A 26,772-nucleotide genomic window follows, 5' to 3' on the forward strand; every position below is an offset into this window, starting at 1 on the left:
GCAATCAAAGGAAGGGACGAAGGTGGGTTACATGAAATCCATTGGTGATAGATTAGAGAGACAGGAGAAAACAAAGTGGGGGGAGGGGGAACCCCTGGGATTGGATAAAAAGTAAAATGATAGATTTACATGGGTGGGTGCAGGAACAATTAACATAATAATGAAGGAATTTGATTTGTGGTATCTGCCCAGACACATTAGGTTGTGCCCCAAGGGGCCTGGAAAAAGGGAAGTTACAAGTTACCTATACATTTCAAGGATATGTTATGTATATGCAAAAAGACAGATAAGCTCAGTTAAGGTAAAGGTTGATCTTGTCAGGGAAGATACTGGCCTAAGATGTAACTACCCACCATAACTGCTTTTAGTTAGTTTAATTTCAGACCATCCTTTGTGGTTACTTTAGGTCTCTGAGTTTGTAAGACCATTATGCAGGCCTTCCCTGAGTTTGTCAGGTTAGCATGTAAAAACATAGAATAGTACCATACAAAAGTAAATCGTGTCTCAAACTGTCTTGAAAAGAGTTTTGTGGTCTGGCCAGCATGGCTCTGGGGTTGAGCGTGGACCTATGAACCAGGAGGTCACGGTTGGATTTCTGGTCTCCGAGTTGTGGGCTCAAACCCCAATGTGGGGCGTGCAGGAGGCAGCCGATCAATGATTCTCTCTCTTCACTGATGTTTCTGTCTCTCTCTCCTTCTCTCTTTCTCTCAAATAAAAATATATTTTTTAAAAAAGAGCCCTAGCCGGTTTGGCTCAGCGGATAGAGCATCGGCCTGTGAACTGAAAGGTCCCAGGTTCGATTCCGGTCAAGGGCACATGCCCAGGTTGTGGGCTCCATCCCCAGTGGGGGACTTGCAGGAGGCAGCCGATCCATGATTCTCTCTCAACATGGATATTTCTATCTCACTCTCCCTTCCTCTCTGAAATCAATAAAAATATATTTTAAAAATAATAATAATAAAAAGAAAAAAAAGAAAAGAGTTTTGTGTTTTTCCATATTATCCAGTTCAAGGTTTTTTAAAAAAATCAATTTTTATTGATTTCAGAGAGGAAGAGAGATAGAAACATCAACGATGAATCATTGAACGGCTGCCTCCTGCACGCCCTCTACTGGGGATCAAGCCTGAAACCTGGGCATGTGCCCTGACCAGGAATGGGGAATAGAACTGTGACTTTCTGGTTCATAGGTCATGCTTGTTAGAAATAAGGCGAGTCCCCCAAGTAAGGGGTTCTGGTAGAATACAAAACACTCGGGAGCCAGGGAGCAAGGCAAACATATTTACTTCTACGTAGAAGGGTGCACACACATGGTCTGGAAGCGCGTGCACATGGAACAGATTGTCTGCTTGGCTTTATAATCCCTGACGCACGTGACCTGTCCTTTGCTCTTGATTGGAGCTCAGGCCCACAGTCTTTCGCAATTGGCTAATTCAAAGGGAGGGGTTGGCCTTTACTGTTTCAAGTTGGTGGCCCCCAGGGGAGCTGCAAGCCACGTGGCCAACATGGTGGCTGCCAAGTCACGCGGTCCAAAATGGAGACTGTCTAAACTGTTCTTTGACAGAAAAGATGACTTGTTTATTCTCACATGCTCAATCACTGACCCACGCCAGCCAGGCCAATTCAAGGCATTATAGTAAAGTCTTGCCCTTAGGTGATTCATGGTGACCATGGACATGTGCCTGAAAAGGGCTAGCAAATTCGGTGAGATAACCCAGAGGTCAGATCTAACTGACAAGAAATATTGATATGCTTTTCTTCTGCAGTTCTCTTATTCTGAGAAGCAAGATTCTACTTTTTTCTTTGCTTTATTATTAATATTTTTACTGACTTCAGAGAGGAAGGGAGAGGGAGAGATAGAAACTTCAATGATGAGAGAGAATCACCGATTGGATGCCTACTGCACGCCCACTACTGGGGATCAAGCCCACAACCTGGGCATGTGCCCTTGATCAGAATAGAACCCGGGACCTTCAGTCCGCAGGCCTATGCTCTATCCACTGAGTCAAACCAGCCAGGGCTCTTTGCTTTGCTTTATTTATTTATTTTTAATATATTTTTATTGATTTCAGAGAGGAAGGGAGAGGGATAGAGAGATAGAAACATCAATGATGAGAGAGAACCATTGATTGGCTGCTTCCTGCATGCCCCTTACTGGGGGATCGAGCCTGCAACCTGGGCATGTGCCCTTGGCCCGGAATGAACCTGGGGACCCTTCAGTCTGCAGGCCGATGCTCTATCCACTGAGCCAAACTGGCTAGGGTTCTTTGCTTTATTTTATTTTATTTTTATTTTTTAAATATATTTTATTGCTTTTTTTTTAAAAATATATTTTCTTGATTTTTTACAGAGAGGAAGAGAGAGAGACAGAGAGCTAGAAACATCGATGAGAGAGAAACATCGATCAGCTGCCTCCTGCACACCCCCCACTGGGGATGTGCCCACAACCAAGGTACATGCCCTTGACCGGAATCGAACCTGGGACCTTTGAGTCCGCAGGCCGACGCTCTATCCACTGAGCCAAACCGGTCTCGGCTATTTTATTGCTTTTTTACAGAGAGGAAGGGAGAGGGCTAGAGAGTCAGAAACATCGATGAGAGAGAAACATTGATCAGCTGCCTCCTGCACACCGCCCACTGGGGATGTGCTCGCAACCAAGGTACATGCCCTTGACCGGAATCGAACCTGGGACCTTTCAGTCCGCAGGCCAACGCTCTATCCCCTGAGCCAAACCGGTTAGGGCTTATTTTATTTTTTGAAGTGAACATATCAAGATTTTATTGTCATATAATAAAACAAAATACGAAGCTTAGAACTGGAGCACTTGACCCCTTTCTCTTCTTATCTCCTCCCAGTTCAAAATGCTTGCATCTCTTAATAGCCAGCATTCTTTTCGATTTGTACTTAGGTTCAACACATTCAAGCCTCAGCACAATCTTCTTTGTAGTTTTTTTTTTTTAATATATATTTTATTGACCCTTTACGGAGAGGAAGAGAGAGGGATAGAGAGCTAGAAACATCGACGAGAGAGAAACATCAATCAGCTGCCTCTTGCACACCCCCTACTGGGGATGTGCCTGCAACCAAGGTACATGCCCTTGTCCGGAATCGAACCTGGGACCTTTCAGTCCGCAGGCCAAAGCTCTATCCACTGAGCCAAACCGGTTTCGGCCTTCTTTGTAGTTTTAGCCTTTTTTTTTTTTTCTTTCGGAAAATTGGCTTAGTCTGTCCACCAATAGCCACTTTGCTTCCTGTCATAACGCCACTTTCCCTGAGCACACAGAGAATCCTTGCCCTTCTTGTACTGTTATTTTGTGGGGTTGATGCTTGCCACACTTCTTACAGAAAGTTCAGCGGGTTTTAGGAATGTTCACCATGTTTGCGAGAGCGCTATCGGCAGGGAAAGGCTCTTTGCTTTATTTTTTAACACAAGCACAAAGATGCCCACGCCTGTCCGAGTAACTGATTCGATACACTTGATCTAGGTGCAAAAGAACAGCATGGGAGACACAGAACTCAAGTTTTACGTCAGTTTCCTTGAAAGTTTAAGGAAGGGGAGGGGGGTGTCAATCATTGAAAAATATGATAATAGAATCTTCAGCATTGACAGAACTTTTGAGAGCTGAAGTTCATCTCAAAATTGCACATGTTTGAAGATCAAAGCATCTCTGATGGGTCACAAACAGCCCACTAGCCTGGGAGCCTACAAATTGGCCTCTTTTGATAGTGAGCCTATAGACAGAGTGGTCTTTACCAATGCAAATCTGACCAAACCTCATATAGAATGAGATTATTTTTTTCCTCCCCCAAGTGTCTCTCCTCACCTTCTGAGAGGGAGAAGGGAATGAGAGATATTCTAATAATAAGTGACCACCATTTATTGATGGCCTGACTTAATATGTGTCAAATCCTGAGTTAAACTTTATCTCACTGAATCATTTCAAGCCCGTTGTAAGGTGGGTATCATCCTCAACTTACAGATGAGGAAACCAGGCCTCGGCTGGTTGCACCCATTTGTCCAGGATCACTCCTAGGTAAAACTGCCTGCAAATTCAGAACGTGTGGGCACCTTTGCACACGCCCCTCGCCACTGGATGGTAAAGCTAGAACTGCAATTCCCGTGGAGCTGTGCGGCAGTCTCGCGAGAGTAGGCTCGAATGCGGCGGCGGGAAGGTGGCTGCCTCGGCTACTGCAGCGGTTGGGAGGCAGGCGGACAGCTGAGAGGATGGCGGACAGCGACATCTCCGACAATGAGCCTACGACGCGTACGCTGCTGCGACACGTGCTGGATACCGAGGCCCCGCGCACTCCGCGGCGACGCCAGAGCACTCGGGCTGGGTAAGTAAGGCGTTGCCCGGCACATGAGCAACCGAAGGACCTGGCGGGTGGGGTGTCGGCGTCACCCGGCGCTGACACAGTTTGGAGAAGGAAACTGAGCCTCAGAGAGTTGCAGAGCCCAAGGCTCTGAGAACCGGTTCCACTCCCTTATCTGGGCTTGGGTCAGCTAGGGGTACCCCACCCCTCGGGACTCCAGGCCGCCGAGAGTTCAGCTGTGCCCGCGTTTGGGGTGGTCCGCCTCTGGGAGTGAAGGATGGGCGCTCAGAATCCGGGTTTCTGCCCTGTCCTCTACGCCACTCTCTCCCAAACCTGCCCGGAGTGTGTGGAGGCATCTGCCCTAAACTACTTCCCGGCTGCTCCCTCCTTTCCCATCAGGAGCTGGAGAGCACAGCCTGGGCGGGAGGGAGGCAGGAACTGGGAAGGGTGCTTTGCTAGGGAACAGGGATTTGGCTGACTTGGTGGGTGTCCGCGGGTGACAGCTGTGACGAGCTCACGTGTGGTAGTCGTCTCGGCCAGACTGGGGCGGTGCAGGTCCTTTATGGGCAATGGAAAGCCATTCGTGACAGGTTTTTTAGACCTATGTCGTTGAGGTGCGACCTGTGCCCTGGGAATATTTGTGTGGTTCTCGAATCAGAGGGTTTGGACTGGAGGGACCAGGGCCAGAGTGATCCATGGGGAGGTTGCTGTCAGTCCCCGACAAGTTTAAACATACATATATTTCTTAGGTTGTTACTTTAATGGCTGGAATGGGTGCTCTTCCAATGATTCCTCTGGTCTGTGTGGCTAACCCTTCCTTCTGCCAGCGTCACCTCTGTGAAGCCTTCCTCAGCCCCTGTCTCTGACTGGGGCATATTTTCTCCTTTCCCATACCCCTTGGGCTCCCTTTCATCCACAACCCTGGGGACATAGAGCTTGGAACAGGCTATGGGAAGGACAAGAGATTTCTGGATCCCTGGCCCTGAGAGAAAAAGTCTTCAGGCTAAGATCCCTGATGAAGACATGTCTCTGCATCCCCTAGTTCCCCTTTACTACGTAATTCTCAGAGCCGCTGGTCTTTATACAGTGTCCAGAGAACCCTGCTTGAAACACCTTTCTCTATGAGGTTGAGGAGCCAAACAAAGACAACTGCCAGGCGGCAGTCCCACAGAGCCAGGGTAAGTGCCCAAACCACTGCCCACTATAGGGCTGTGCTGCCTTCAGGGGCCCCTGAGGTCTAGCTCTGCTCTTGAGCCCACCTTGAGGGAATCTCAAGGCAAAGTGCTTTTGCCTAAAGTCTATTGGCAGATTGGCCCCCCACATTCAAACCAGGGGACAGCTGAAGGAACAGACACCCCGGACTCTGCTTGAGAATATCCTGTTAACCGGTAAGTGAGCACTGGTCTGCTGGTCAGAGTTAGGCACCGGCCCGTGGTATCCCCTTATTCAGGACAGATTGCCCTCCCAGTCCCACCCTCTTCTTGTTATTTCTACAGCCCCGGAATCGTCCATGGTCATGCCAGAGTCAGTGGTGAAGCCAGTGCCAGCACCGCAGGTGGTCCAGTCCTCCAGCCGGGAAAGCAGTTCTGGCAGGTGCACAGTGGATTCCCTATTTGGGGCTGGGCTGTTAGACAGCTCTGATGAGGAAGCCTTCTTGGGGGTCCTAAAAGCCATATGTGGGACTCCTGGCCTGTCTGAGATTAGTTCCATCCTTATAGTCTGGAACTGCAACTTCCTGAGCTCAACACCCCCACAACCTTGGCTCCAAGTCTGCTGACTTCTGGCAAGAGGAAGAAGAGGCTGAGATTGTCAGAGTTTCAGCAAGGAATGGACCAGGGGCTGCCTCTCTCCCAAGGTGAGGCCCTGGACAACCCCTATGGCCACCCTCTCTCTCCTATTTTCTGTGGAGGCTTAGGAGGCCTGAGGGAGGGCTAGCCTGAGCCTGGGTGACTTACAGTTTCTTCTTTTTAGAGCCTGTTACGGAGCCTCCTGGGAATACTGGTGCCTCCTCCCTCACCAGGTGCAGTTGCCCCTCCTGGGGGTTGGTTGAAGAGAGGCTTGGGGGGAAAGGTGCTGACTAGATTCTGCCCATTAACAGCATGATAGCTGTGCTCTAGAAGACGAGAGCACCAGGGCAGATAGAGAAATGAGAGGTGGGAAACTAGGCCTCAAGTAGCTGACTTTCCTTTGTGACTTCTCTCCCACAAGCTCCCTCAACCTGACCTTTGCCACGCCTCTCCTGCCACAATCAGTGCAGAGGCCTGGTTTGGCCCGCAGACCTCCTACACGCCGAGCTGTAGATGTGGGTATATTTTTGCAGGATCTGCAAGATACTTCTGTGGCCATGGCTCTGCCAGGTAAGGTTGAGATTTCCCTCTTGCCAGCCTGTGGGGAAAGCTTTCCCTCATGACAGATAGAAGGTGCTGCTGAGTCCAGGGTTGCTCCCCTCTTTATTGGATCAAGGGCAGTGAACAAGCCTAGCCCAGTGGTGGGCAAACTCATTAGTCAACAGAGCCAAATATCAACAGTACAACGATTGAAATTTCTTTTGAGAGCCGAAAACCGTCTTCTGCACATGGGCCACGAAGTTTCAATTGCACTGTACGTGCACACCCACACGTGGTATTTTGTGGAAGAGCCACACTCGAGGGGCCAAAGAGCCGCATGTGGCTCGCGAGCTTCAGTTTGCCGACCACTGGCCTAGCCAATAGGTCTACTAGTATAAGAAGTTTCTGCTTTCTTTCCATAAGGTTCTCTTGTCTTGGTGGGACCTAGTCTTAGTCCCTCAGGGTGTTCCAGGACCCCATGTTAGAGCTTGTTGGGAGGTTGAAAGGGGCCAAGTTTCAGGATCAGCTGGCCATTCAAGCTGACCTGGGAACCTGACTCCAGAAGACAAGTACAGTAGGGTAAGAGGAGGGTTCCAGGCAGAGGGAGCAGAGTAAGAAGTAGAGAGCGGAGGCATGGATGAGCAGTTAGAGTGCCAGACTAGGGAGCAGGAAGGTAAGCAAGGAGAGCTGTATTAGGGAGATAAGGCTTAGACTACTATGTAGTCTTCTTTCTCTGAAGGCTACTTGGGGTAGACTTATGGGGCCCCTTATGACCAGGCCGTGGTGACTGGGTAGCAGCAGGTGGAACTGGAATACATTGAGTGCCATCTGGTCCTTGATCTCCAGGTGACAGAACCCCTGTTGCTACCCTGCCAACCGACACCATGTTGGAGGACACTCAGCCTTTCTCCCAGCCTTTGATTGGCCATTCCCCCAGTGTGCACCACTCCCTCCCCCATCCCTCTCTCTCTGCTGAGAGGACTGTCAGTCGCAGGACACGGAGCAGTGGGCCTGGGCTGCAGAACAACAGTGAGTATGTGGGACAGGTGGCCTGGAGGCAAGCCAAGCTTGGGCAAGCGTTGGCACTGGTGGTTTTCCCTCCTCAGGTCCATATGTGTGCCCCTTAGAGTCCTATGGCTGTTGGATTCTCCTCCATCCAAGGGTAGAGTCAGTGTTAGGCCAGGAGACTCCTAACCAGTACCTCTGGCCTTCTTCCTTGAGGGCTAGACTGGGTTTTACTATTCCATCTTTACCCTCTCTGAGCTATAGCATTGACCTACTGCTTCTCTAGTCTGTATTCTCTCCCCTTGATTCAGGTCCTGGGAAACCAGCCCAGCTTCTGGCAGGAAAGGCAGAGGAGGTTGGTGCCCTTGCTATGGGTTTCCCAAACACCAGCAATGGTAAAGATGAACTAAAGCCCTTATTGGATGGAGTTGGTGAGGAGGTAGAGGAAATAATGGAAGAAAGCATGAGCTTGAGTGAAGTGAAGGAAGCAGCAGGAGCACAAGCATCTGCCAGAGCAGGAGAGCCTGAGGCACACATAGAAGTGACAGAAGCAGAAGGATCCTGGGGGGCTATTGAGGCCAAGGAGCCAGAAAGATCTTCAGGGGATAAGGACACTGAAGGTAGGACAGGTAAGGGGCCCAGTGCAGGGATCGGGGTGAGTGGGGTAACAGTTGTGTTCAGCCCCTGGCTTTGGAGGAAGGCCTTATCTAGGTTCTATTTTTTCTTTCTTTTTCTTTTCTTTTTTTTTTAAAAAAACAAAACAAAACAGCATATGATTATATTTAATACACAAGTTTGATACAACCCAAAAGTAAAACACCAGAGTAAAATAGTAACAAAAACATGGTATTTCATTTGCAATGCATGAGAAATGGTTAACTAGGTTCTATTTCTTTGCCTTTTTAAAAAAATACATTTTTATTGATTTCAGAGAGGAAGGGAGAGGGAGAGGGGGGCAGAAATATCAATGACTCACTGATGGGCTGCCTCCTGAACACCGCCCCACACTGGGGATTGAGCCTACAACCCGGGCATATGCCCTGACTGGGAATCAAACCATGACCTCCTGGTTCATAGGTTGATGCTCAACCACTGAGCCATGCTGACCGGGTGAGTTCTGTTTCTGAGCACAGGAAGTGTTGGCCCAGGGAGACTCTGGGGTGCCCCTTGCTTGGCTGGCTGGAGCTAGATGGGGCCCTCAGTGAGCAGGACAAGGAGGCTATAGGCTTTCAGGGTTGTGTGAGACAGGCCTGAGCCCCCCCTTGTAACTCTGCCCTTTCTCTGCAGCAAGGCCAGAGTTGGCCTCCAGCACCCCGGAGTTTCCTCAGGCCAGGCAACTTGAGTTCCTTGAGCCAGCCCCATCGACTAGCACTGCAGTGTAAGATTCCATGACCTTGTTCGACATGGGCCTCTTGGGAAGGGGCAGGCACTGTGGTTGGCATTGGACACCACAGGGTTATCCCTCTTCCTACAGGTATGCAGATGATTAACCAGCAGAGCACCCTTAGGTGGGCCGGGTGGTGCTCACGGAGAGCACATCTGTCCTGGTGCCTGCTTCTAGGGGCTGAGAGGAGCCTGGGTAGGGGGAAGTGGCCAGGTCAGTATATAGTCAGAAACGGTTTCCTGGAGGAGGATTAGCAGAATCAGACAGACAGCAATGTGCTGAGAAGAGGGAATGTCCATGCCAAGGCCTAAGGGTCATGGGCCTGAGCAAGTACCAGTTTGTATGATGAGGCTAAACAGGGACATTGGGTCCAGACTGTGGAGGATCAGGGCCCCAAGGAAAGACCAGGCCTCTACGTGCCCCCTTGTCCCCATTCCCCCCCAAGCAGATGGTTGGAGCTGTTGGTCCAAGCTGGCCTAGGAGCACAAGGGCCCCAGTCTTAGCAGGAGCCAGCAAGATTTATGTTCGATTAGGGCCTCTTCAGGCAGCAGTTCATTCCTGTCCCCAGGTTATCTTCAGAGCCTCTGGAGCCTCTATCGGCCAGGGTTCCTACCCGGGTCCAAACTGCTGGCCCCAGACCCCGACAAGATCCTTATAAGAAGGGACTGAGCCACTATGCTAAGCTCTTCAGTTTCTATGCCAAAATGCCTATGGAGAAGAAGGCTCTTGAGACGGTGGAGAAATGGTGAGTCCTGGACTCTTTGGTGGGGAGAGAAGCCCCTCACATTATGAACAGTCTGTTCAGTCTGCTGTACTCCAACCTTGGCAGCCTGGACAAGTATTTCCAACGTCTTTGCGATGACCTGGATGTATTTGCTGCTCACGCTGGCCGCAAGACTGTGAGGCTAGAGGACCTGGAGCTGCTGATGCGACGGTAAGTGGGTGGATGCAGGGAGGTTCTATATGTGGAAATGCTGACACTGATTCTGTCTATCTCCATCCTCTTCTGCTGCAGGCAGGGCCTGGTCACTGACCGAGTCTCCCTCAATGTGCTTGTGGAGCAGCACCTGCCCCTGGAGTACCGGCAGCTCCTCATCCCTTGTGCATTCAGTGGCAATACCGTCTTCCCTGCCCAGTAGTGGTCAGACTTCAACACCTACCCTGTCCCCATCGGGGGCCCCTTGGCCCCACATACTCTTCCAGGTCTCCTCACCATGCCTCACCATCAATAAAGTGTCATGCCCTGGCCAGTTTTCTCAGTGGTTAGAGTGTCAGCCTATGGAGGATTTGCAGGTTCAATTCACAGTCAAGGTCACTTACCTCCCTTGCAGGTTCCCCAGCCTCGGTAGGGGTGTGTGTGGGAGGCAACCAATTGATGTGTCTGTCTCGATGTGTCTTTGTCATGTTGGTGTTTATCTCTCTCCCCCTCCTCCCTCCCTTCCAAACACTAGAAATCAATGGAAAAAATATCCTTGGGTGAGGAATAAACAAATAAGTGTCACAGAGAGAATATGTTGTATTTTGATAAGTATCCTGGGACCAGCTCCTCCCCTTAACTCCCCAGGCATAACCCAGAGAATAGCATGGGTTCAGACAAACAATTTTATACTAAAAGCCAGGGGTTAGCTGCCCACAGTGGCCCTAGATTGCAGGCTCCTGCTCCCGAGGCCCCTTGCGCCTGATGTCGACTACTTGAAGTCGTTCCAGGACAGTCCGGAGCTGTGCCACAATGTCCTCTTCATTCTCCTCACTCTCCTCTGGCACTTCTGTCACAGAGACCTGGAAGGCCTGACTCAAATAGCTGTTCAGGGTCTGCTTGTCCAGGCTGGGATCGATGGTCATCAGGGTCTCACGTACCTTGGGTAGGGTCACTTCATCACGGCTGCCCCATAGGGAGAGATAGATAGGCCTTGACACCCCTCTCACACACCCAAGACCTCAGGATGCCTTTCTGCTGGCTTGAGCAACATATAATGCCCAGCAGCAAGCTCAGTAAACAGGGAGACCCAGGGGCTTGAGATGCCACCCTGTGGCCCCGTCTGTGGGACTTGTCTATGGCTGAGGGCCCCAGGGTCACTCACAGTTCCAGGCCCAGCTCTTGCTTTAGCTCCTGTAGGTACTCATCCTTTTCAGACATGTACTGTTCCCACAGCTTGTACACAAAGGGCATACTCTGGCCCTCCTCATCCTGGGAGGGGCCAAGACAGGATGATGGCACATGGGCTAGAGTCTAACAGACTAGGGCAGGGCTGGGCAAGATCCTGGACACCCCCCCACTCCCATTTACCCACTCACCTCCATAAACAGTGCACGGTAATTGAGCAAGTCTGCATTGCTGCTATTGGTATGCCAGCCCCCTGCCTCCATCAGCTCCTGAATTTTGTCTTCCTTCTTGAAGGGGAAGGTGCTCTTGAGCACAGTGCTGTGAGAGACAGAAGGGCCTGGCTGAGGCCTGCCCATCCATCTTTCTGCACCCTTTTGCCGGCCCCACTAGTGCTCAAAAGTAGCCAGCACTGAGGCTGTGGCCCTTTCCACCAGGCTCCCCTTTCCCCTGCACATCTGGGAGCCTGGCCAGAGGGGATGTCAGGCAGGAGTTTGAGGTGGCCTGGCCAGCCTCTTACCTTAACTGCTCCATGGTTAGTAGCCCCTCGTTCTGACTGTCAACATTTGTCAACTCCTTCAGCAGCTGTGTTACCGTCTCCTTCTGCTTGATGTACACACTTTCACTCTTCTGCAGGGAAGGAAGCACTAACTTGCATCTTGGAGGGGTAAAGACAGAGCTGGCCTATCCTGGGGACAAAGGGTAGAGGGCAAGACCCAAGCTCACCCTTTCCATCAAGATTTCATAGAACTGACGCATGAGCTCATTGGAGCGGAAGAGCTTAATATTTTCAAAAATCGTGTAAGCCCAGGCCATGGCATCAGCAGACCCAAAGCGATACTCCAGGAAATTGAAGAAGAAATCCGGGAACTTCTCTTTCTGCAGTGTAGGGGAAGACTGATTTGTTAGCCATCCCATGGTTAGTTGGCCCTCCACCCTGCTTCCTAGCACCTTGATGGAATCCTCCCCACACTTCTCCCAGGATAACTCTGGAGGCCATGCCTGGCTAGATGGCTAGTGAGATCTGACCTGTTCCTCAGTGAGACGTTCCTTCCAGGCATCCTTGAGGAGGTTTATCACATCCTTCTTGGTTGGCTTCTTGTTCTCCACAACGCCATCAAACCGAAGGAAAGAGGGGAGGATGGATTCCTCATAGCCCTGGAAGGGAGAGTGTCAGATCATCACTGAGTGCACCTGTGACCCCAACCTTAAGCAGGACAGAGTCCCAGAGGGTTCCCCCAGAACATCAAGTCTTCTCAGCAGCAAGGCCTGGCCATTCTGACTGGCCACAAGTCTCTTGAGCCCAGGGACTCCCCTACCAGACCATGGAAGAAGTCTTTCTCCCGGAGCAGCCCCTCGCCAATCTCCTCCAGGAGCACATCCACCAGCTGGTCACTGTTCTTGCCCTCGGCCAGCATGTGCCAGCGATCTGGACCCCCAGCCACCACATCTGCAGGTGGAGAGAGGAAGCTGGAGTCTGGACCATGCACTTGATCAGTCCTTGGAACCCCAATTACCTTCAGTGGCCATCATTACCTTCGCACTTGGTCCAGTCAGGCCGTGGTGTGGAGGTGCGCTGGATCTCCTGCAGCTCAGTATAAAACTGGTCCCGTTCCTTCAGCGTGATCATGTGCAACTGTAGCAGTATCTCGTGCTCCTTGCGAACCTCTTCATAGTCGTCTCTCAGGCTTTCCAGCTGTGGGCAAGGTGATTGGTCCTTGCTACCCACCTGCATGACCCTGCCCTACTTGCCTGGCTTGCCTGCCCACCAGCACCTGCTCCTGTAGATCCTTGTTGGTCTTCTCCTGCATTTCAAAATCCCTCCTGGGCACCACATCTCCAAAATTGGCCTTCATGGTGTTGAGTTCCATCTGCGTGCGGGCCAGGTCTTGCCGGGTCATCTTCAGAGCCAGTGTTAACTTCACGGGGTCCTCCCCCCAGACACCTGCCAGGAGGCCTGGCAGCTCGAATCACCCTGGCTCTGGGGCCTATAGCCCAAGTCAGGGTTAGAGTGTCCCTTGGGATATATCCCAGGTCCTTCTGCTCTCCATGCTTGGGAATCCCTGGGTCTTCCCCACAGTGCTACTAGCCTATGGCTGAGGACTTAGAGAAACCCAGAACAAGGGATACCAGGTCTATCTTGCCTAGGCTGCCTCAGCTGCCAGAAAGTATATTCCACTTAAACTATGATTCTCATTCCAGCTCAGAAGGTCCATAGACCCAGGTGGCAGCAGGAACATCTCCCATCATGAATGGGCACAAAATGAACATATATTAAGAGAGTCGAGAAGAAAAAAAAAAAAGAGAGAGTCGAATGAATGGGAGTGAGTAATAAGAGCAACTCCTCTCCAGCACTTCCTCAGGGGAGAGAACCCCACCTCGGGTTTACCTGGGGACTGGGCTAGTGACATGTCTTCCCGCTGGTACCGTAGCTCATTCAGGTCTGCAATGAGGATCTTGCGGGCATCTCGCTCGGTGAGGTAGCGCAGGTACTCCTCAGCCAAGCTCTTCCTCAGTTTGGTCACCTGTTGGGAAGGTGGCTGTATGGTCAGGGGCTAAGTCACCACAGCGGGATGGGATGTGTGCTGAGTGGCCCCATCAAGGCTTGGGAACAAGAAAGCTAGAGGAAGAGGGAGACTGGCCACTTTGAGAATCAGCAAAGTGCCTATGTGTCCTCCTGTGGAGAAAGTCTGGCAGTCAAGGAGCAGAACTCTGCTGGCATTTGGGGCCACACTGAGCCGATGCTGAGCCAAAGCAGAGTGTGGAGGTAGCAGGAGCTCTGGGGAGGCGGTGGCTCAGTATGTCATTCCAGGCAGAAGGACTGAGTCACCTCAGTCCCAAGGCCTAGGGTCACCTCTGGGGTGGGGGTGGCAGGGATTCAGGGAGCTGGTCACCAGAGTGCTCCCTTTCACCTCGCTCTGCAATGAGATCTTCTCCTCATTCTTTTTGTCAATGAGTTTTAGCAAACCCATCTTCTCTTTCTTCAGCATGGAGATTTCAGATCTCTCTTCAGCCCTCATGGCCAGGATCCTTTCCTTGCAGTCCTCATTCACTGTGACAAGCTTGGCCTTCAGGGGTTGCAGAGCCCGAATCTCCTCCCTCTGGTGGGCTAAGCAGGGACAGATGGGAGAGACCCTTTAGGGCCATGGAGAACAGCGAGGAGAAACTAATCCTAAGGTCTCAGTGAGTGGCTACAGCCCTTGAAAACTCTAGGAGTATACTCATGCCTTGTGGCCCCTATTTAAGGCCTTCTAGCACTTGCTTTTTAAATATATATATATATATATATATATATATATATATATATTTATTGATTTTTTACAGAGAGGAAGGAAAAGGGATATAGAGTTAGAAACATCGATGAGAGAGAAACATCGATCAGCTGCCTCCTGCACACCCCCTACTGGGGATGGACCTGCCGCAACCAAGGTACATGCCCTTGACTGGAATTGAACCTGAGACCCTTCAGTCCACAGGCGATGCTCTATCCACTGAACCAAACTGGTTAGGGCTTGCACTTGCTTTTAAACCAGGACAGAGTCCAGATGAGGACTGAGGTCTCGCCTATGCCCTTTCCCCCTACAGCCTTTAATCCTGCAGCTGCACCAGGCCTAGCACCTCCTGAGCCTGGTGGGGGAGCCTTCTTACTTCCCAGAGGCACTCACTCCCTTCTGAGATCACTCTCAATGGAAAATATGCTCTATTTCCTATAGATACCCTCTCCATGCTTCCCAAGGATAGGAGATGGCCAGGTGCCCTATCTTAGGACAATGGAAGCAAAAAAGGCTAATCAGGACTTGGTGACCTCAAAGCTCAGTTAGTAGCTGCCCCAGAGTTGCTGCAGAGCCCCAGAAGGTGAGAGTAGGATCCTCTCTGCCTTTTCCGGTCTGGGCCCAGGGGGGGAGGCTGCAGTCTTACCCAGCATCACCTCATATGCATTCTTGATGGAGGATAGCAATGGCTTGTACGTTTTGAAGTCCTCTATGAAGAACTCAAAGATCTCTCTGTAAGGCTGGCAAGAAAAAGGAACCTGTCACCTCCTGACCTGTAGCTGCCACCCTCAGTGGAGCCTGAGTTTTTATTTACTTGGCTTAGAAGAATTCTAGCATGAAGCTGCCGGGTGACCCACATTCAAGTAAAGGCCTCAGGCATCACCCGAGTATCTCCTTGGGCTAGGTGCTGAGGGGTAGCTCTGTTCCTCTCAATTGCTCTCCGGAGACCTCTCCTGGTGCTGTCTCTGAGACTGGGCAGATGACCTGGGTCAGGACCTCCCCTCCTTTGTACCCGAGCCCCCTCTCTGGCTCTCCAGGCAGCCAGCCAGCCTTCATGCACTGTGCCTCAGTTGGACTCCCACTAGAACCCACCCATCATCATCTTACAGCCCTGTGGGAGCTGGAGAAGATTCAAAGGCTCTGGCCTTGCATTCTGACCTCCAAGTAGAGGTGTGGTTTCCTGTCCCCCATAGACACACAGGAAGATTTTAGAGGCAGCACTGTATCCTGGAATGAGCACAGGCTCCCAAATCAGCCCTGAGTTTGAATCCCAGCCCCACCACTTCATAACCATATGCCTTCTCCAAGCTTCTGCTTCCTTGTTGGGAAGTTACTTTCAGCCTGTTAGCTCTTATATAAGGCCCCACTGAAGACCTGGCACTCAGATGGTGCTTAGCAAATGTTTTCATCAGTGACTAAGTCAGAAGTGAGGGATTCCCCCTCACCATCCCTGTTTTAGTAGGGATTTGGCGATTCCCTTCCTAGTATGTACCAGAATCTAGGCTGCATCTACATTTCTCTTTATGTGTCTGGGCCAAGTTCCTGGAGCTTGGGGCTGTTGTCACTGGAATGGTGGACACTGTAGGACCCCTGCTTGCCCAACTGTCAGGATTCAAGCTCCATTCACTGATATCCAATGACCCAAGCTGGGCACTAGGGATCATAGCTGAAGGGACTGGAGACAGCACCCATCCACCCCACGCAGGTGAAACTCAAGCCTCAAGAGAGTTTTGGTTCCATACAGGCAGCCTTTCCTGCTCACTGGCTTTGTCATAGAACATGTTTCTCTCATCAGGAAAGGGAACCCAAAAGACTGGGAGAGGCTGGTCTCTCCTGAAGGTCTCAAGTGCTCAGTGCTAGTGAGTAAGGATTCTTCCTGCCCCTCTCCCTGCCCTGCCTACAGTAATTCTGTGGCTCTGACCTGTAGCCTCAGCTCCTGGGCAGAATCCGTGCTCAGATCCAGCAGGAGGAGCTCCTTGCGTAGGTAGTTCTCTAGCTGCTCCAGGAACCTCGGCTTGGTAGTGCCCAGGGTACTCTGCTTCCAGCTACTACAGGGGGTGGTGGGCTGTTGTAATGGGCACCCCACAAGGCCCTTTCATTCTCAGTCTGGGGTAGCACACCCCCCTGGGCTATCTCTGGGCCCAATATGGGGTCTATACTAGCCCATCCACCATCGGGCTGACCCTGGCTTACCCTGTTTTCTTCCAGTAGTCATCTGAACAGGGCTTTCGATTATGCAGAATGGTCTGGCCGCTGGTGTATGTGGGCCATGGAGACAGGTAGCCACAAATGGAGGACTGACAAGAGGTCTACAGGAAGGGACAGGTGGGGTTACTATGGCAACATTGCTCCCCTTCCTGCTGCTCCTCTCCATCCTCCTCCTCCTACTTGTGATTTCCACCTAACATCTTTTTTTAAAAATATATTTTATTGATTTTTTACAGAGAGGAAGAGAGAGTGATAGAGAGTTAGAAACATCGATGAGAGCGAGACATCGATCAGCTGCCTCCTGCACAATCCCCACTGGGGATGTGCCCGCAACCAAGGCACATGCCCTTGACCGGAATCGAACCTGGGACCTTTCAGTCCGCAGGCTGACGCTCTATCCACTGAGCCAAACCGGTTTAGGCCCAATATCTTTTTTAAAAAATATATTTTATTGATTTTTTACAGAGAGGAAGGGAGAGGGATAGTTAGAAACATCAATGAGAGAGAAACATCAATCAGCTGCCTCTTGCACACCTCCTACTGGGGATGTGCCCGCAACCAAGGTACATTCTCTTGACCAGAATCGAACCTGGGACCTTTTAGTCCATAGGCCAACGCTCTATCCACTGAGCCAAACCAGTTAGGGCAGATTGCCCTTTTTAGCTGTGTGACCACAGGCTTAACTTGTCAGTTTCTGCATCTGTAAAATGGGGATGGTTGTAGTTCCTATCACACTGTATTGATTTGAGGACACAATGAGAAAGCATAAAGAGTGAGTTACAGATTCAGATGCCTCCTAGGAACTCCGTGAAGATGAGCTATTGTCAGTTTGTATTGGATCCCTGCACTATAAAAACAGATGTGAGTACTGGTCAGGACCGGCCTGTGCTCCCCTAACACAGTCTAGCTAAAGAGACAGAGAAAGAGAGGAGGGCAGGCTCAGCCTCAGGCCTGGACTGACAAACAAGATTGCAGAGATGGCAGCAGGGTGAGCTGTGGACCCTGGGAGGAGAGTGGCTTGTATACCCTGAGGGAGAAGACTGGGAAGGTGGTGGGAGTGCCCTGAAGAAGTGGTATCTTATTTTGAACCTTAAGCAGGGGTAGGGAGTGGAAACTAGTATATATGGGCTTGTTTTATTAATCTTTTCATGAAATATTCAAAACATAGGAGGGGAAAAAATGACCTCTGGCACAGTGAAGCCCACTTCTAGAGTTCATCCAGTCATCCATTCGTTCATCACACATTTCTGGGTCCATAGTACATGCCAGCCCCTGCTGGGTTCTAGGAACATGAGGAAAAATGAGGGTATGATTGGAATGGGGTGATGAGCTGATAATCATAAGTCAGTAGGTAGTGACTGAAGCCAATACAGGGGCCCAGGGGTGGCTGGTCATTTTATTTATTATTGTTATTTTTAAAAATATATTGATTTCAGAGAGGAAGGGCGAGGGAGAGACAGAAACCCCAATAATGAGAGAGAATCATTGATTGGCTGCCTCCTGCATGCCCCACACTGGGGATCGAGCCTGCAACCCAGGCATGTGCCCTGACCAGGAATTGAACTGTGACCTCCTGGTTCATAGATTGACACTCAACCACTGAGCTATGCAGGTTGGGCTTATTTTATTTCTTGATGGTATGAAGAAAATTTATTCAGGGCATCTGTGAACAGATGGGTAGAAAGCTAAAATGGCATCTGCCTCTGGCCAGTCATTTTAGAGGAGGAGGTGATGATGTCAGTGATGTTCAATAAAGCTTGAATGAGTACAGAGCTGAGGCCACTCTTGGAGAGGGTGTGTGGTGGTGCGGGGGCAGGGGGGGGCGGGGGGAGGAGACGACGACACAAAAACTGCCTGGTTAGCACCAACTTATCAGGGAAACAGCCGGAGTTCAGAGAAGCCTGGCTGAGGCTGAGGCAGCCAGAGCAGAGGAGGACAGAGATGGAGGAGCAGCGTTATGCACAAGGGCGTTCCTCAAAGCCTTCCTATGACTGTGACAAAATTAGAAAGCTCCTAAGTGCCTAAAAATAGAAAATTGTTAAGCAGCCATGAAATGTTTACCAAGATGTTAAACATGGGACTATACTAATGCTATAGCTCTAAAGGTTAATTAAGGCCTGGAATTAGAGGAAAAGCAGGTAAAAATGAAAAAACAAAAAAAGATGGAGGAAATAATCCAGAAAGGTATCAGCAATTATTATTCCCTAATGATAGGCCTATGGGTCCTTATTTGTCTATAACTGTACATTTTTCAAAATTTTCTGCAATGCACATACATTACCTTCAAGTTTAAAAGAAAATGGAATTATTGAATTCAATACTGAATTTAATATTAAAGCCCCCTCTGTGGCCCTGAGCCCAGCCAGGATCTTCTGGGATGGAGAGGCCAGGACTACCTTCCATGCGCAGCATATCCAGGTTCTAGGAGTCCTTCCAGGCTAATGGCAACTGGCTCCTGACTCTCCTAAGTGTGGAAATGCCACTGTCTCCTTGGGCTCTTCCTTGCATCCCATTAGTTCTACATGTTTATCTTAATCTTGGGATCATTCATTCTTTCCCTAAATAATTTTGGAAAGTACTAGTATGTAGTAAGTCATGTTGCTAGCTCCCAGGGAGGACTCCAGCCTCTGGTGGGAGTCTGGATTGATCTATCTCTGTATCTCCAGAATCAATGGTATGGTATGTCACACTCTTCACAATCTTAAGGAGCACTCAGCAAATACTGTGTAATAAATATATAAGGGAGCACAATAATTTAGTATGGATGAAAGACATAATAAAAACAAAAATGTTGCTCTATGGTTATATACGTTTACATGTGTTTTCCCTGGTTGGTGTGGGGTGAGGCTCAGGTGGTTTAGCATCATCCAGTGCACCAAAAGATCATGGGTTCGCTTCCTGGTCAGGACACATTCCCGGGTTGTGGGCTCCATCCCCAGTGTGGGGTGTGCAGGAGGCAGCCTATCAATGATTCTCTCTCATCATTGATGTTTCTCTCTCTCCCTCTCCCTTTTCCCCTGAAATCTATTTAAAAAAAGTTTTTCATACTTTCATAGGCCAGTCCACGTGTGCTTCCATTTCTGCCAGGAGAAAACGTGGCCACCCTACTTTGATTCCTGGGCATGTGCTACTTCTTGGCCCAGTGATTAACAGCTGGAAAGGCCTCTGCAAGCTGGTAGCTAGCTAGAAGGTGAGGTTCCCAGGGCTACAAGCTCCTGCTTCCCCCTGCAGGTGAAAATGGGAAGGGCAACCTGAGGGTGGGACGACGACGGGAGGGAACAATGCCCCCTGGTGGTTGAGCCCAGAGTAGCAGCTGCCCCACAGAAGATAAGGAGGAAAGAGCCCCACCCCAGGTCCACTGTGGAGGTGGCAGCTGAGGGGGAACTGGGAGTGGGAATCCTAAGTCATTGGGTCTTGTGGGGCCATGGCTGTATTTGGTCTCCCCAAAGAGTCCACATTACCCCCTTTACCTCCTTGGAGTCAGGGTTTCCATGTTGGGTGTCCCCAACCTCACAAAGTGTGTGGTCCTTGTGTCCCCAAATCCTCCACACAAAATATACTCACAGGAGGAAAAACACCACACAGCCCACAGTGCTCCACTCTGAGCTGGAGATATAAGTTCGTTCAAATGTGTTTTTTTTTTTAGTATGTATGATTTGGACAATGGCTGTTTACTTATTAAATAACAATCTTATGCTCATATCAACAAAAGCCCTAAATTACTTAATAAGACAGCATTCATTTTTATATAAAAACTTTAAAGAACAGGAATGAAGGAAGTTTCCTGAGGCTTCTACAGAGTCTCTACTTCCAACTCAGAGCCCACAACGCAATGGAGGGACATCCTTTCACTCCTGTCTTCACACACCTCCTTGTAGCATTTCTAGAGCACATATGCCAACCACTCAAGTACCTTATCAGGCACATGGGTCTTAAAGACAAAAAGTCACAGCCCTGAGGACCTTGGCAGATCTGCACAGTTCCTGGCACATGGCAGGCTGGATGAAGAAATGAGGTCCACTCCAGAATGCTGAGTTGCAGGTGAAGGGTGTCCATGGGCACGGGCTGAGTCTCTCTCTGCTGAGGAGTCTGGGATGAGGTGTGGCAAGTGTGAACATTCTTACCCCAGAGCCTGGTGGCTCTGGCCTCTGTGAACTAAAATCCCCTGATGGGAGAAGCTGTTTGATGGGGCATGTTTCAGGTGGGTGGTGTTTTTGGATTGCAAAGAGGGAAAAGATAAGATCTGGGGTTCCAACAGGGCATCACCACTAACCAGTGTCTTCCGTTTCTGAGAAAGCTTGCGTTTCTCAGCATTAAAGGTTTCTGTTAGGAAGTTCTCGTCTATGGTCACTCTTGAAGGCCGAAGGTGTGTTCTGCAGAGAGAAGGGGAAGAAAGCAGTCATTGACAAAGCCCTGAGGGGGGATATATCTATAAGACATGACCTCCTCCAACCTCAGAGCCAGGCTCTGGATCTTCCCAGTGCTGCCTCCAGATTCCCAGAGATGCTGCCAACAAGCTCCTGGTCCTGGGCCCAAACCATTTTGCTACATTGCCAGAAACCTCATCATCAGAGCCTCACCAACTCCTGCAGCGGTAGGACACCCTCTCCTTGAACCCATGGAACCCTGTGGGCCTATACTTGCACTCAGTGTGCAGCTGTGGCTGAGATGACAGTTTAATGTACGTGACTTGCACACTTTGGGGGTGTGATGCCAAAGGCAGGTGCTATAGACAAGAAGCACAGGGTCTGGAGTCAAAGCCAGGTTGAAGTCTCGATCCTCCACTTATTGGCTGATAGGACCTGGGGGCTGACCTCTGTGGTTCCAACGTAACCCCCGCTCCCACCTTCCCCCCCCCCCCCCCCCCGCCTCGCTCCGCCCGGGCAAGTTATTTAACTTCTCTAAGCCTCGTTTCTTCAAAAGGAAATGGAGATAATTCTTGTTTTTCCCATCTCACAAAATTGCTGTTAAGTTTAAATAAGAGCAAAAGGGATAAGTAAAAATAGCCTGTAAACTGCAAGGAGCTGTACAGATGTTATTTTTGACAGCAGGATGGAAGAAAAGTAGATCCAAGGAGATTTTTAATTCCTAGGCCTCTTAGGAGAGCCATCCTTGTTCAAGCGAGGAAGGCACTTAGGTGTCAACAGGGAAGGCTGCATGTGAGCAGCAGATCTAAGTGGAACTAAAGAAGTAATTTCAGCAATCTACGGTGGGGGTGATTTATGCTGGCAGAGAGACTTGTGTCTTCTTTCCTCTTGCTAGCTGGTAACCTTGGGTGTGTAGTTTAACCTCTGAAACTCAGTGTCTTTGCCCATAAAAGTGAGACTAGGACTATTCAAACTCCAGCGAAGTTGAAAGCAGTAACATGAACCCAGTTGGGAAATCCTGCCCTACATGGAGCAGTGACACCCCAAACTTCAGTCCTCTATTGTCTCTAAACCAAACAAGTGTGAGGAAACCATGTCGTGTAAGCAGCTGGTGTGGGAAAGGAAAGATTTTGTCCAGATGTTCATGGGTTTGAGACAGGATACAGCAGATCAACCCCTCTGCTCACTAGGTTAAATCAATAGCTTTCTGTCAAGACTAATCAATTTTCCAAACTCTGTTCTTCTTGTTCCTGTTGGAATTCCTACATAAAGCAAGATAAGCAAGAAAAGCCGAAACCGGTTTGGCTCAGTGGATAGAGCGTCGGCCTGCGGACTCAAGGGTCCCAGGTTCGATTCCGGTCAAGGGCATGTACCTTGGTTGCGGGCACATCCCCAGTAGGGGGTGTGCAAGAGGCAGCTGATCGATGTTTCTCTCTCATCGATGTTTCTAACTCTCTATACCTCTCCCTTCCTCTCTGTAAAAAATCAATAAAATATATTAAAAAAAAAAAAAAGATATGCAAGAAAATCATGGGGAACTCTCCAAATCCTGAGAGGTTGCCAAGTGGAAAAGCTCAGTATGAAACAGATGTTATTTTGAATGTCAAAGGAGACAACAGTCCAAAAAAGACTTGCAAATAATAATAATTTATTTTTATTTAAAAAAATATATTTTATTGATTTTTTACAGAGAGGAAGGGAGAGGGATAGAGAGTTAGAAACATCTATGAGAAACATCGATCAGCTGTCTCCTGCATACCCCCTACGGGGAATGTGCCCACAACCAAGGTACATGCCCTTGACCAGAATCGAATCTGGGACCCTTGAGTCCGCAGGCCGACGCTCTATCCACTGAGCCAACCCGGTTAGGGCAATAATAATAATTTTAAAAACACCTTGGTAGAGACAATATACTTATCCAAAAAGCTTAGGATGCTTTTTAGTATTTTATTTTCATTGAATTTATTGGGGTGACATTGGTTAATAAAATTATATAGGTTTCAGGGGTACAATTCTGTTATACATCATCTGTATATTGTATGTTCACCACCCCAAGCTCCTTTAGTATTATATTAAATATTTCACACCACTTCTCAGGTGAAATAGGAAACAGACATCTATATTTCTACTTTAAAGTAGATAAAACAGAGTTATTTAACTAATGGTAGGCAGTGGGTTTGTCAGGGGGTAATTATGTCCTGGTATTGAGTGAACTCAGCACTGAGCTCCATCTACCAAGCCACTGTGCCCAGGATGTGAAGATGAAAGGGGAAAGCCAATGCGGAGGAGAAACCGGCCCCAGGGAAATGCATAATTCAAACGTCCCTTTTAAAGCAGCGGTCGTGGGGGGGGGGGGGGGTTTGAGGACAAATATGTGATACCTTAATCAATAAAGTAATAAATTAGGCAAAAAATAAAATAAAATAAAGCAGCGGTTGCCAACCTTTCGGACCTCACGAACCACCAATGGTCCACGGACCACTGGTTGCCGACCGCTGTTTTAGAGGATCCTGCTGACATGTCCACAGTGCGAAGGTCTGGGCTATCCTTCATCACCCTGACTCTGCTCTAAGAGGAGCTGGAGGAGGACACCCTACACTGTGCCTCTAAGGCAAACAGTGAACCTGGCTCAATGCACATCATTAAATATTGGTGAATGAAGAACCAGGACAGGAAGGAATGATGTTTTGTACTGCCACCAAATTCAGCCTCAGCAATTACATTATGCTTCCTTAAAAGGAACTAGACTCTCTTTCTGAGTCTATTTCATGTCCTTTTCAAACATGGCTGCAGTTTTCTAAATCGTTTCTGGCTGGGTAACAACACTGAAGCCTACTGTCTGGTTCTTGTAGATTCATTTTTAGCTCTGAACAAAAAATCACATTGGCACTTAATTTCCAGACTTTTGTAGGCTTTCTCTGTAAAGGCAACCAGACCTTGAAGGATTAGAGTTTAGGTGAGATCAGGTGTTTTGCTTTTGTAATGAATAGAAGGGAGAAACTACATTCATTCAACACTTACTAAATGCCTATTATATGCATTGATGAGAGCATGACCAAAAGCTATGATGAGAGCATGAACTATTTTGCCTATGTGTCCCCAACGATGTGTTTGATGTGGGCTGCATCATCCCCATGTTTGAGATATAGAAACAGAGGTCTGGAACTTTAAGGACCTTCTCTTAGGTCCCAAATCTAAAAAAAACTATTTAGCCAAAGTTTTTGTTTTAATCCTTATACTTCGCGTCCTTCCTGGCTAACAGCTTGTTTTTGGTTTTCAATGCTTAGAGGCTACACCTATGAATACAGGCAGTAGCTATCCTGAGGTTGTGGAATGCACTTGATCAGATTAGTCAACCAGCAATTTGACAAACATCTTTGTCATAAGCCCATGGGGGAAGAGGCAGTTTATCCAACAGCTCGAGTTCAGTCCCACATGGCTGGATTCAAGTCCTAGTTCCACCACTTACAAACATGTGTAAAACACATGATCTCTCCAGACTTCTATTTCTTCATTTATAAAATGGTTATACTAGTATTACTGCCTCATAGAGTTGTGAGGGTTAAATGTCGTATATAACTCACTTGTCACATAATATACACTCAGTACAAACAAGCTGGCTGTTACTAATGATGAAGTGTGTCTGTCCTTTTGCTAGCAAGTAACGTCCTCACTGGGCTGACAAGTCATTGGGATTCTGTTTTTGCACCACTGATCCCGTGGGGCTGGAGCCCTAGACCAATGGACAGAGGCGGGAAGTGCCGAGGTCTGGATCAGGTACCATTTCCTTTCCTGTACTTAAACCCTCATCTCTGCCCTCAGCCCGGCCAGCGCCTACCTCGACGTGGTCGCGAAGCTGGATCTCTGTGGCTTAGAGGAGGCCATCACTCTCCAACAACCGGGCAGCTAGTACCCGCGGCCTGGGAAACTATGGTAGTGTACAACCCGTCGCCATGGCGACCAGGTCCCAGCAGTAGAGCGGCGCGAGCGAGGTCAGTGCTGTGCCATGCCCTCGCGCCTCTTGCCCGCGGTTGGGAGGCCAACTAGCAAAACTGGTCTCGGAGCCGGGAGTGGGACCCCCTCAGAATCAATCACTACAGCTTATTTGACTCTAGCTACGAGACCGAGCATGGGGGATAAACATTAGACCCTGGAGGAGGGAGCTGAACTGAGAGGCCGGAGCCGCGTTGCATGCGGGAATTGTAGTTTTCAGTGTCCCGAAGTTTCGGCCGAACAGGCTTATGGCTGAACAAGTCTGTACTACATTTCCCAAAGTTCCTTGCCAGCCCGAGTTGGGCTGCCTCTGTAGAGCTCTGCATTGTGGGATATAGAGTTCGAAATGTGGCGAGGCGTGGCCGTGTTGAAAGAGAAGTGCCGGACTCGGACTCGGTTTCCCTGCGGCTCCGGTAGACTTGCGGGTCATTGGCTGAGCGGTGCGGATCTGGTCCCGCTCCTCCCCGCCTCCAGTGACACAATAGCAGCTCCCTCCAAGATGGCGGCGGCGACGGCGGACCGGGGAGCTGGGAGCCCGCAGGCTGGAGACTCCTCCGGCGGGGGCGCTGGGGGCGGGCTGCCGTCCCCAGGGGAGCAGGAGCTGAGCCGGCGCCTGCAGCGCCTGTACCCCGCGGTCAACCAGCACGAGACGCCTCTGCCGCGCTCCTGGAGCCCCAAGGACAAGTACAACTACATCGGCCTCTCCCAGGGTAACCTCCGCGTCCACTACAAAGGTATTAGCCTGTTTGGCCGAGGGAGGAAAAGGCCAGAGCGTCTGCCCGGTGGCTGTGCTGCCCAGCCCTTATCCCATCACGTCCCTTCTCCGGCCCTGTGCTCCGAGTTAGGCCTTAGTCCCTGCGAGTGTCCAGCGTGGTGGGGCTGACCAGGCCGAGGCTCGAGTGGCTAGTCTGCTCTGCCCTGAAACACCCGATGTCAAGAGAACTGCAACAGGTGTGACCAGACCCAGTGCTCGGTTGGACCTTCCACCCGAGGGCCTTCCTGCTTGTCCTGGGATAGCCCCAACTCCAGCTGGGCCCTTCTTTACCACTGCTTAGTTGCAGCAGTGTCTGAAGAAAGGGGTAAACGGATAGTCACATCTTCTCCAATAGCCAGAGGCCCATGGGCTTGCTGATCTGCCAGACTCCCAGACTGGTCCTGGGGTTCTGTGCTCAAGTTGCGGGAGGGATGCCTTCCAGGGCTGCCTCCCCTGCTCTCCGAGGCGGGCTGCCTGTATTCTGGAGAGTCTAGATTACAGCAGCATTGGGAAATCTCTCCTGTATCCACCTTGCCTGTACCCTCCTTTGGTTTGTGTGGGAGACAGTCTTAGGCAGGGTTGCTATTCTCAGGAGGAGGTGAGCCAAAGGTGGGAGGTTTATGTGTTCAGTTGTTGTCTAATTCCGTGTAAGAGCGTCCTCTGGCCATGGAGTAGTGAAGTTGCCATGGATCAGAGAAGAATGAGGTGCCTGCCCATTTGCATTTCCTTGTGCTGAAATGTATCCCTTGCCCTCTCTAATTAGGTCATGGCAAAAATCACAAAGATGCAGCCTCAGTGCGTGCCACCCATCCCATACCTGCTGCCTGTGGCATTTATTACTTTGAGGTGAAGATTGTCAGCAAAGGAAGAGATGGGTAAGCCCCTCCTTACCACCTTCTTTCCCCCAACACCAAGCTGTTCCCTGTGGTCAGAGTTCGAAGTCTCCTGGCTGACACTTGTGAATGTTGTGGACCTCCGAGCCACATGGGTCTGGGCTGCCTCTGTTACCTGACTAGGCATCGCCTGGTTTAAGCATCAGCCCTTGATAAC

At 49.8% G+C, this 26,772-nt stretch overlaps 3 protein-coding genes across 7 annotated transcripts in view; 2 read left to right on the forward strand and 1 right to left on the reverse strand.

Annotated features, from left to right (window-relative positions):
- Nucleotides 1-4,179: 4,179 nt before the first annotated feature.
- Nucleotides 4,180-10,277, forward strand: CENPT (centromere protein T). Of its 2 annotated transcripts, none has more exons than XM_028143163.2 (13): nt 4,180-4,335; nt 5,399-5,489; nt 5,609-5,699; nt 5,808-5,904; nt 6,030-6,166; nt 6,283-6,331; nt 6,520-6,668; nt 7,485-7,667; nt 7,955-8,272; nt 8,931-9,021; nt 9,596-9,772; nt 9,857-9,961; nt 10,043-10,277. In XM_028143163.2, exons 1-13 carry the CDS (start codon nt 4,223-4,225, stop codon nt 10,164-10,166), a joined length of 1,725 nt encoding a protein of 574 aa, XP_027998964.2. In that variant the 5' UTR covers nt 4,180-4,222; the 3' UTR covers nt 10,167-10,277. The 2 variants fall into 2 exon arrangements, with proteins under 2 accessions (XP_027998964.2, XP_054566971.1); XM_054710996.1 differs by having other exon boundaries at nt 7,955-8,263.
- A 248-nt stretch (nt 10,278-10,525) lies between these two features.
- On the reverse strand, nt 10,526-25,089 carry TSNAXIP1 (translin associated factor X interacting protein 1). Its single transcript, XM_008139920.3, has 16 exons — nt 24,814-25,089; nt 20,882-20,981; nt 16,594-16,709; nt 16,322-16,448; nt 15,047-15,140; nt 14,041-14,237; nt 13,518-13,653; nt 12,904-13,073; nt 12,665-12,824; nt 12,448-12,578; nt 12,158-12,286; nt 11,855-12,007; nt 11,649-11,758; nt 11,323-11,449; nt 11,109-11,215; nt 10,526-10,909 (listed from the first exon to the last, which is right to left on the reverse strand). Exons 1-16 carry the CDS (start codon nt 24,858-24,860, stop codon nt 10,669-10,671), a joined length of 2,145 nt encoding a protein of 714 aa, XP_008138142.1. The 5' UTR covers nt 24,861-25,089; the 3' UTR covers nt 10,526-10,668.
- Nucleotides 25,090-25,377: 288 nt separating this feature from the next.
- RANBP10 (RAN binding protein 10) overlaps nt 25,378-26,772 on the forward strand; it is a 63,011-nt gene continuing 61,616 nt past the window's right edge. The window contains exons 1-2 of one of the 4 annotated variants that reach the window (XM_008139919.3): nt 25,378-25,702; nt 26,486-26,597. In XM_008139919.3, coding sequence (XP_008138141.1) covers nt 25,468-25,702; nt 26,486-26,597 — 347 coding nt within the window. In that variant the 5' untranslated portion in view covers nt 25,378-25,467. Of the gene's footprint in view, nt 25,703-26,485; nt 26,598-26,772 lie in introns of those variants that run through there. The other 3 variants (XR_008555045.1, XM_054711360.1, XM_054711361.1) reach the window with 3 other exon arrangements.

The sequence above is a fragment of the Eptesicus fuscus genome, chromosome 21 (assembly GCF_027574615.1).
Source record: "Eptesicus fuscus isolate TK198812 chromosome 21, DD_ASM_mEF_20220401, whole genome shotgun sequence".
In the NCBI taxonomy this organism is placed as follows: Eukaryota; Metazoa; Chordata; class Mammalia; order Chiroptera; family Vespertilionidae; genus Eptesicus; species Eptesicus fuscus.